We start from the raw sequence: 11,329 nt of genomic DNA on the forward strand, positions 1-11,329 counted from the left end.
GGTGTACTGTAGGTGTTCTTGTCTCATGTTGGTAAGTATTTGGTGGGTGTACTGTAGGTGTTCTTGTCTCATGTCGGTAAGTATTTGATGGGTATACTGTAGGTGTTCTTGTCTCATGTTGGTAAGTATTTGATGGGTGTACTGTAGGTGTTCTTGTCTTATGTCAGTAAGTATTTGATGGGTATACTGTAGGTGTTCTTGTCTCATGTCGGTAAGTATTTGGTGGGTGTACTGTAGGTGTTCTTGTCTCATGTCAGTAAGTACTTGATGGATGTACTGTAGGTGTTCTTGTCTCATGTCGGTAAGTATTTGATGGGTGTACTGTAGGTGTTCTTGTCTCATGTCGGTAAGTATTTGATGGGTGTACTGTAGGTGTTCTTGTCTCATGTTGGTAAGTATTTGATGGATATACTGTTGGTGTTTTTGTCTCATGTCGGTAAGTATTTGATGGGTATACTGTAGGTGTTCTTGTCTCATGTCGGTAAGTATTTGATGGGTATACTGTAGGTGTTCTTGTCTCATGTGGGTAAGTATTTGATGGGTATACTGTAGGTGTTCTTGTCTCATGTCGGTACATATTTGACGGTTGCACAGAGATGGCTGCAACAATGTTCGTCACATACCTTCCCATGGGTGGAATAGGACTCGTGTCTTCGGCGTGGTTGCCAAGTAGTTGTACACCATACGCCTGTTAATGTTTGTTAGTATAGCCAAAACCAATCACTACTGACTACCGACATGCTCATAAACTCATGAAATCGACTTTTACAAGATGATGACGTGAGCACAAAAAGGGTCTCTTGTTTTCATCAACGTTATCTTTTAAACGGCACTTGTGATAATTCAGTCAAACAAACCGTCTGGCGTTGAAAAACACAACGAAGACCTGAGTGTAATAATTATTGTCAAATGTGCAAATGAGGTTGTTGATGTGGACGGTTTAATCAGATTCGTGTTTCGTGTTTCAGCTGCTGGCAAAATCCCCTACGTCTTGGATGAGTCAAATACTTTCGATAAAATCGGTGTGCAGCCAGGAGAAGCATTCCAGTGAGTAGTGCCTTGGAGTGTAACGTGAGTGATTGAGTTGGGTTTTACGCCGCTTTTAACAGTATTTCAGTTATATCACGGCGTGTCAGCTTAATGTGGGAGGAAAGCCCGAAGTGATGCAGGTCTCAGACGTTTACCACTTCGGTGAATCCAACGAGCACGGGTATGGTGCTGACAAACCTAGAAACATAATCGGGGCGAACCGGGATTCGAACCCACAATAATAGGGTTTCTGGCGTGCCTAAGGGACGCTACTCTGCACAGCAATTGCAGCGCCTGAGACGACTAGGCCACCTGTGCCCCCTGGAGTGAAACGGGTGTCACATTATCCATCGCGTTCTTTATTATTTCCATCCTTCGTAACAAGAAATAATCCCTCTACGAATAAGACTGAACAGTTTGTCTAATATCACCTGCATGTTACACGGATTACAGTGTGCTCACCGGCATTATATCTCCATACATTTCAAGTCTTAAAATTACATTTTTAAAAACATATTTGATGGCTGTTGGTGACACTTGCCGCTTGGATTAGGGGTGACATGAAAAGTTCAATGGTAAAAACTAAACATTGTAAACTTTGTAAACAATCAAACATGATTCTTACTTTAGACGCATATTCTAATAATGTTTACGCACTGATATTTAGTGTGTGTGTTTCCTCGACTAATGTGTGTATCTTCAACCAGTGTACATTGTGCAAGCGGATCGACGGAGCCCGACGGATCTCCGTTTGACAAAGAATTTCAAAAGGCGAGTATTGAAACAACCAATGTACATTGTCTTCATTCACTGAAGCCATGTCATTGGTTAACCCGTTGCCTGTAACATATGATATGTGGGTTATATGATTTCATTGGTGTCAAACAAAGAGCCTAAAAACGTGCAACCGAAACTCTTCTGTCTTTGAAAAAGTAGCCAACTGACTGTAATATGTCTGCAAAGGGATGTTCACTCATCACTCGTCTTTGTCAGTATGAGTTTAACGACAAAATTACCTACATAACTAGGGCATGAGAACGAGTTTTCATCAAATTCTACTTATAGCCCCCTGGGATGTGGGGATTTCATGCCAGATAGACTGAACGGATCCCTTGGCCAGGCTATAAACATATGCTGTATTGATTTAGAGTTATTAAAATGCAACAATTATTATTATTATTATTATTTTTAGTTTTATTATTATTATAATTATTATCTAAGATAAAAAATGCAGCAAAGAGAGTTTGGGTGAACCTGACACAGTCGGTCAGGTGAGGCTCATCATCATCATCTCAGGGCTCTTGTCCCCCCTACACGCAGCCCAGACAGCGAATGGGACTTCTCCCAGGAAGAGCTGCCTTGTCAAACCCACCCAGAACTTTTCGGAGAATGTGAAGACTCCCCAACACTGCAGCCTTCTGAATTACCCAGATTGTCAGAGGGGCTGTATTCCTGGTAGCAAACCCGGGTACTCTCCCAGTGTCAGTCAACATATTGGGAGGTACCAAACCTAAGGCACCGAGAACAATGGGGAGTCGGACAACTTGGTACTTGGGATGCAAGCGCGACATTTCGAAAGCGGGGTCCGCATATTTGCCATGTTTTTCCCGAATCTTGTCAATCACATTAGTGTCAAAAGGAACTAAAACTTCAATAATATAACTTACTGATTTCTTGGATTTATCAAAAAAAGGACAAGATCAGGTTTGTTGGCCTTGATGTCTGATGCTGTAACCGGGCCTATTCCACAAAAATGTGTATTTATCATTTTCCGTGACGCCCAGTACCACAAGCATGGCGAAGACGGTAACAAAATGATCGACTTACACCATCATGTCGTTTGAGATACTGTGTCTGTGCCAGAGATGGGCATCCACTGATAATGTATGGGACAGTCTCATTGCATAATATGCATTTCTCTTTACATTTTGATGCAAAATCACGCATTGACGGTTTCGAGTGGGAAGTGGCTGGTCCTGAGCAGCAAACAGAAAACCTTCTGTCACTTTTCTGGCCAGTCGACTTCATTCAAGCGAAGACGCTAGGGTTGCTGATCTTCTCAACACACTGCACATAAACTCGATGCAGTGGTCGTTCAAAAAGCCTCTCCTTGATATGGCACTTCGCTTTGTTGACACTCATTTCTGCACCGTCCAGCAGTACAAAACCATCAACAAAATCAACACTGACATTGAGGTTATGTCCCACACCCTTGGCTGATTTAAGAATACTGTGGATTGCATCGTTTTCATCATGAGTCTTGACAAAAAAATGTGCGCAAAAGTGCATAATACAATTCTATCGCGAGGAGCCTCCACGTTACTCAAACATCGAGTGTTTGATGACACGCAATCTGCCACGTCATCGGGTCTGACCTCTTTTTCTCGACTCCTACGAGAATGAAATACTGGGGAAATACTACCACAGAATAAACACGGGATTGCCAGTATTACTTGCAATACCTTTGACCATACATTCGTACCTCCTCAGTTGTGTCAATCCAATGTAAGACCCGAAAAAAGGTCGTTCAAATTAATTCAATTTATTGTCATGCTATTGTCATACACTTGTTTTACAGAACAAGAAATCTGAGAGGCAGTCAACGTTTTTAAATAAGGTTCCTATGAAGAGTAATACTTTCGTGGACCGGTGAAGGTCCGTGGAGAATAGGTCTTCAGGAACCCATGCTTGCCGTAAAGGGCGACTATGCTTGTCGTAAAAGGCTGGGCGACTATACTTGTCGTAAAAGGCGACTATGCTTGTCGTTAGAGGCGACTAACGGGATCGGGTGTTCAGGCTAGCTGACTTGGTTTTATGCAGGCGTCACACTGTCCCGAAATTAACACGAGATGGCCATACGAATATGAGATTTTGAATTTCGCGCGAAGATGGCCCCGAACTTGGTCAACCACCAATCAACAGGCGAGTCAAGTACGATTCCTACAGAAGGTCACACGATGGCACCCGAACCACAAATGAAGGCAACACGAAGATGAGAATTTTTATAGTAGTTTATACCCGCAGGACACACGAAGGCCACGCGATGGCTACACGACGTCGTATTGAGAGTACGATGTGTTCGAACGCGTTCACGAAGCCGTCACGTGACCTCCCGATGATATAAAACCTTCGGCCGACCATGGGAAATTCAATTGCTGATTCAACTTTAACATGCCACCCAAGGCAGGGAGAGGCAAAGGGAAGAAGCGGGCTGTTAAATAAAGAATTCAGAAGAGGAAAGCAGAGGAAACTGATGATTTAGAAGTCCAAGAAGACACCACTGAGTCTCCAACCAGAGAGAGAAGGGGGAGGAAATCCAAGAAAGATGTCAGTCCTTGTCCAAGTAAGGCCAGCCAGCACTTCTACTCAGGGCTACGTACCTGCTCCTCGCAAGGCTGCATTCGTCGAACTTCCTTCTCAGCCTCCTCAGCGGCAAATATCACACAGAAACTTGAGATTGTATGCAATAAAAATTGTCACTTTGTTCTTTTTTTGGTCCGTTATCCTTACTTTACAAATCCTTTACTTATTTTAATTTCTATGTTAAAGTAGTATGGGACTTTACATTTTGGAAACTTGAGATTTTTAAACTATCTAAATGTTGGGCCTTTATTTTATTAATAAGTCGAAAAAAGAACAAGTATTTTCAATCAAAATTTCAAAAACAAAATTTATTACTCCATACACATTTTGCTTTAAACTAAAATGCAATATGTGAAAATAATTTGTTCATCATCACAATGTTAGTGTCTCTGTATTCATTTTACTGTCACTGCTTTGTGGGAATAATTACATGATCATCTTGTCCTGCCATGGCACTGAACCAGCCTTTGAGGTAAAGTAGTGGCCCAGGTATCTTCTAATTTGCCTCCCCTCCTGGGTTCCAGTGTTCCTTGCCCTCTCATGGTAAACATTCAGAAGTACTTTGTCATTTCCCCATGCCCCTGGGATGACATTCTGGTTCTGGTCCTCCAAGTCCATCAGGTTGTTGTGGGTGGCTGGATATCTCAGTCAGATGAGATTGTGAAGGATCACACAAGTTGTAATGATTTTTCTGCATGTCTCTGGCCTCTGGTTCATGGTCCTCAGCAAAACTTGGAATGTGTGTGCCAGAATGCCAAAGGCATTCTATTCTACACGCCTGGCTCTGGAGAGTCTGTAGTTAAATATTCTCTCATGGTGCTCCATGTTTCTGTTTGAAAACGGGTGCTACTATGTAGCATGGGACAGGAACGTCATCACCAGGTAGAGACTTCTCTTCAGGGAGATTGTATATGTTGTTTGGACTCTCCAGGCCTTCCTTCAGTTCTGACCCATTGTACATGTAGATACTGGCATCGTTGCTGGAACCATCAGAGCCGACATCAATCCATAGAAACTTGTAGTCTGCGTCGACCAGGGCCATGAGGACAATGGAGAAGAAGCCCTTGTAATTTCTGTACACAGAGCCAGTATTCCAAGGACAGGTGACCGCCACATGCTTGCCATCAAGAGCACCACAGCAGTGTGGAAATCGCCATCTCTTCTCAAACTGCTCAGCAATGGCGATCCACTCTTCAGTTGTAGTAGGACACTGGATCACCTCAGCAGCAAACTCAGCTTTGATCGCATCGCAGACTTCATTAATGATGAGGGAGATGGTGTTTGGAGCAACTCTGAAGTTGTAGGCGGGCTTGGATAATTGTTCGACAGCTTGAGACCAGGAGGGAGAGACTTTCTGTACCATGTGTGCTTCTTCTCTATTCTGCCTTCTACCCTTCGCAGCACCTCATCGTAGAGGCCTCTGGGAAGTCTTGTGTAGTTGTAGAAGGCCTTCTCATCTTCTGTCTTCAGCTCATTTAGTAGAGAGCTATAGTGACCATAGCGTTCTCTTCTTTTGTCAGACAGCCATTTCCTGACCCACATAGACCTCGGTTTCCACCTTCGCCTCAGTTTGCCCCTGACCTGGAAAATAAAAAGCAAAACAAGATAAATTCATTGTCGAATGCTAGAAAGGCAAATAGCAAGAGGTGAGGTGAAATGGGGTTTAACGTCGCGTACAAGATTATTGCACTTATATAGCGACGTGCATGTACGTGTGTGTGTTTGTGTGGTTGCTTGTACTAGTCTGGACTGATGCCGATTTATAGTGCTAGCTCACTGAGATACCATGCCGCAGTTTAATATGAATACCCCACTCAGACACAGCATACTGACTCCGAGCCGACCAGTCCTTGTTTTAGCCCCTTAATGCCGAGCGCCAGACAGGGAAACAACAAGTACCATATTTTAAAGTCTTTTGGTATGATGCGGTCGGGGATCGAACCCCGGACCTTCCGCTCTCCGGGCGGACGCTCTACCACTAGACCACGAAGTCTGTGCAAATAGCAAGAAATGACAAAGTGAAATAAGACAATTTTTACCTGTAAGAGGAGGTGCTGGGCCTGTAAGAGTTGCCTATCACGTTCTCTGAGGTGCATCAAAAGAAGAAATGCTGCTGCCTTCTTTTTCCTGGTTGTCACATCATCAAAGTATGCCATTCTGCAGAAACTGAATTGTGATTAATTATATTTGACGCTTTGGGAGTTATACACGACTCTGCTCTGTAGAGTTGCTCAGGACTGACTGAGGAAGATGCTCTGAGGCTGGCCTTTTACATGTCCAGATTACCATGACACATGGGAAACGCTTGAGCTACTCAAATTCGGCTGTCTTCGCCGACACCCTGGTCCCATCCCACCCTGATGTCATCGTACTATAATACGATGGCTACACGACGGCATTGCGAGGGCTTCACGTAGTCGTGTTGCCTTCCTAAGACAATCGGGCAGCTTCTTGTTTCCTTCGTATTGTCTTCGTGGGCGAAAAATGCCCGATGGCACCGATGAGCACACGAAGTAAAGACGAAGATGACACGATTTGACAAGATGCCCTCACGATGGCCTTACGAAGGGCAAAATGGAGACACGAATTCAAAACGAAAATGAACCTTCGCAAGGTCTTTCGGCAATTTTTTGGCATGCCAAAGTTTTGCCACCGCTCACGAAGGTGCTACCGGAGCCTGAGACACTCCACCGACGGTCATACGATGGCTTAAGATGCCCTCACGAATGGCCCGATGTTTTTACGATCAGAGCCGAATTTGAACATTTCCTTTATCGTGTGTCCATCTGGTGTCAATTTCGGGACAGTGTGACGACTGCATTATGCATTTCATCTTATCCCAATTGCATGGATCGATACTCATTATGTCAATCACTGGAGTGTCTGGTCCAAACTCGATTATTTACAGACTGCCGTCATATAGCTGAAATATTGGTGAGTGCGGGGTTAAACAACTAATACAGAAAGAAACAATAAACTTTCGTGGAACATATGTGATAAAATGTAAATCAGCATTAATCGACATGTTTTATCTTTACGAATATGAATTTTATTACAGACTGACAAGATATGCGTGTCGGCAAGACAGATCGGAGCGTTATCCAAGGAGGACGGCTTTGTTACATATTTTATCAAGTAAGTTTTTAATTTAATAATGCGATGGTTGACGTGAATTCGAATAACGTCGTTTTAACAAAAAGTCGACCCGTGACGATCCGGGGTAGAATAGGTCTTCTGCAACCCATGCTTTCCATAGAATGCGACTATGCTTGTCGAAGAGGCGACTGACGGGATCGGGTGGTCAGGCTCGCTGACTTGGTGGATGCATGTCATCTTATCCCAATTGCGTGGATCGAGACTCATGATGTCAATCACTGGATTGTCTGGTTTACAGGCTGCCGTCGTATAGCTGGAATATTGCTGAGTGCGGCGTTAAACAACAAACAAACAAACAATTAAACAGTAAGTCAGTCGATTCGTTGATGGTAATAAGTGTCATTTGTGAAATCGAGACATTGTTTACTGATACTGATTTATTGAGAATTATTCTATCGGTTATCGTGCAGATTTTGACTTTTTGCCAAATTAGGAATGATATATAGATTATCATGCATATAAAAGTTATACATATACAATGTGTTTCCATTCAAACATGCACGATAGTGTAGATAAATATCCTATATGTATGTATGAGTGTATGTGTGTGTATGCGTGTGTGCGTGTGTGCGGTGGCTAGAATAGGGAAAGTTGTAATCTGTATACCACAGCATAGATGAATCAATGCTTACATCCAAAACTCATGACAGATCCTAGTAAAAGTGTCACTACAAGACATTACAAATAGTTATGAAATAGTGCTAACAATTCTAATTAGCAAATGATTGAAAGTAACTATGTAAACCTTATTAATCAACAGTGTCAATAAACGGTCCCCACAATTATCTTGGAGTAATCAGGTTTTATGCAATACTACACTGACCCGCTTTGAAAACGAACCAACATGAATGAAACTGTCACAATATCTGTGATAGAACATTGAAAACCCGTAATGTTTGGAGTTTGAGACACTTAACGGTTTTAAGAGTTGATATCCTTGGAGAGTCACCACAAACACACCAAGGACCATTCTCAAAAACACGTTATTTCTCGTGCAGAGTATCAAACGTTCGAAGGGGCTTTTTTCGTGCAGACATGGGGATAAAGTGAAGGTATTCAAAGGCCACCTAAGTTATCACTGTAGCTTATCCTCAGCACCGAGGATACAATGTGGAGACCGGAGAAGTGTGATGGCAGGCCTCAAAGTTGCGACTAAAACGGTCGCGAATTTGACCTACATTTTATTTTGTCTACTGTCTAAAATTCAGAGGTAGCCAAATGACTACCTTGACAAATATCTTGTGGCGACTAAATTCTATTGCTGCACGTCTGGAGACACAAAAATAAATAGCAGCTGATCTTGGAAAACAAGTCTGCCTATTATTGCCTCTACTGAATTAGTACTCTATTTTAATTGACAATGGTCATTTGATAAGCAAGGCTCTACCTATATAATCTAGTAACATAAATTGCATCATTGTTCGAGTCACAAGTAATACTATCAAGTACAGTGTCCACTAATATACAATTCCAAGACTAGTGCTGTAACTTGTACATATTATAATAGTTCTTTGATAAAAGATCATTTCAAATGCTTTTGGCTACCTACAATATTGGCTTCTTGATTTTACCACTGGCTACCTGGAAAAAAATTACTTGTAGCCATATGGCTTCTTGGTAAGAAATTTAACCTTTGGGGCCTGGATGGTATGGGCGGGATCAGATATCATCACGGAGCACAGCTCCTGCTGTTCAAAGGTCCACGAGAGCGGGGTTGTGTAGTATGCATTGCAACCAGAGGTTGTCATACCCGATACTGACTTTGTCTTTTGACCTCTTGTGTGTTTTCTGTACTGTTCAATTACATTGTGTTCTTTCCAATGAGGTTGTTACAACTTATATTCAGCTAATTGACCCGAGTGAGATCGTACGAAAGATCTTGCACCACATATCAGTTAGTTTAGCGTCAATTATACTTGGTTGGTTTTCAAAGCGTTTCGGTACATATCTACTTAATTTGAAGTACTCTGTTGATACCATTTCGAAAGGAGATGGCATACTCACATGCTCCGGCATTTATACAGTTTGGCCCTCACTCTACGAAGGTTCATATTTCAATGAACTCACACAAAATGAAAGTCAATTCTTAATCACAAAATAATACAAGGTATTTAGCTTTCTTATTGGCCATCAGCCTGATTGTTGTATCCTGCACAGTACATGTAGAACGTTGTTGAATCAATGTAGCACTAAGCAAATGAAAACCACAGATGGGTCCATGGTTAATATTTGGTTTTAATATAAATAACATGGAAATAAAGTTAATGTACCTGATGCAAATGCATATATACTTGTCCCGTGAAGATTCGCCTTTGAATTGGTTTTCAGTAACTCCTGCTTGTCGTAAGAGGCGATTAACGGGATCGGGTGGTCAGACGCGCTGATTTGGTTTATTTATGTCATCATATACTATCCCAATTGTGTATATCGATGCGCATGATGTCAATCACTGGATTGTCTGGTCCAGACTTGATTTTTTACAGACCGTTGTAATATATAACTGAGTGCAGCGTTAAACAAACAAACAAAGCCTATATAATTATCAGCTTGGTAGGGGTAATGCACGTCAGGTTAGCAACTTTGTGATCACACTGATTAGGATGTCTCTCCAAATGTGTAGTTCATCCAGGTACATATATCAACAGTGATAACACCATTGCCACAGCGATATCTATCAGACCTCCACATGCATATGCATGTACATACACATCTGTACAAGGCAAGAGACACAATGAAGTTAATCATTAATATCATGCCAAAAGTGTTTATTTATCTGCAATCCATTCACACTGTGTCTTCGTGGATTTAGATTAAGCCTGGTTTTAGTTATTCGCGAATTAATCTCAAACTATCCACGGATGTTTGGCAGTTTAACTGCAGAACACTACAAACCAGCGCCGTGTTGCGTATGTTCACGGAGATTTCGGAATAAGTGTTCTCTCGTTTTGGCAAATGTAACCTCATAAACTTCTTAGTGTTATCCTTAATTTAGGGCTAGCCTGGGTTATTTATGAAGTAATAGAATGAACCCTTTCTGTATTTTTATTGCAGGAAAGACGGTAATAGTGAGTTTGTGGATCGCACAAAAGGTTCACTGAAGTTGGACTGAATGTGACGGAGATATTCAAGTCTACATAGTTTGCATCTTGTGTTTATTGCTGCTGTTGAACGTATTAATGCGTTGACGTTTGATCATATTGATATTAATATTGTTTTACATTAATGTTCAGTATGTATTTTGAAGCACCGTGTAGACAAATGTAAAGTCGAAACAGCGTATAAAATGTAATTAAAAAAATATAATGAATTCAGTGTTCTTTTATGGATATCAGGTGATGAATAAGTTCACTTTGGTCAGAGTGTCCCGTGAGAAAGTAAGCCTGAGACCATCTGTGTATGTATACGTGAGACAGTATGTTGTGTGAGTCAATACAGGTGAGATTGTATGCATGATACAGTCTCAATATCAGTGAGACAGTATGTTATGTGAGTCAATACAGGTGAGATTGTATGCGTGATACAGTCTCAGTATCAGTGAGACAGTATGTTATGTGAGTCAATACAGGTGAGATTGTATGCGTGATACAGTCTCAATATCAGTGAGACAGTATGTTATGTGAGTCAATACAGGTGAGATTGTATGCGTGATACAGTCTCAGTATCAGTGAGACAGTATGTTATGTGAGTCAATACAGGTGAGATTGTATGCGTGATACAGTCTCAGTATCAGTGAGATTGTATGCGTGATATGCATGATACAGTCCCAATATCAGTGAAACAA

At 41.7% G+C, this 11,329-nt stretch overlaps 1 protein-coding gene across 2 annotated transcripts in view; it reads left to right on the forward strand.

The window, feature by feature from the left end:
• Nucleotides 1–10,855, forward strand: part of LOC124152585 (integumentary mucin C.1-like) — a 36,824-nt gene extending 25,969 nt beyond the window's left edge. For both annotated transcript variants that reach the window (XM_046525553.2, XM_046525552.2), the window contains exons 25-28: nucleotides 969–1,047; nucleotides 1,737–1,800; nucleotides 7,451–7,527; nucleotides 10,600–10,855. In XM_046525553.2, the coding sequence (XP_046381509.2) occupies nucleotides 969–1,047; nucleotides 1,737–1,800; nucleotides 7,451–7,527; nucleotides 10,600–10,657 (278 nt within the window). In that variant the 3' untranslated portion in view covers nucleotides 10,658–10,855. The remainder of the gene's footprint in view (nucleotides 1–968; nucleotides 1,048–1,736; nucleotides 1,801–7,450; nucleotides 7,528–10,599) is intronic.
• The last annotated feature ends 474 nt before the right edge of the window (nucleotides 10,856–11,329 follow it).

This window comes from Haliotis rufescens, unplaced genomic scaffold, assembly GCF_023055435.1.
Source record: "Haliotis rufescens isolate VD_foot unplaced genomic scaffold, xgHalRufe1.0.p SCAF_14, whole genome shotgun sequence".
In the NCBI taxonomy this organism is placed as follows: Eukaryota; Metazoa; Mollusca; class Gastropoda; order Lepetellida; family Haliotidae; genus Haliotis; species Haliotis rufescens.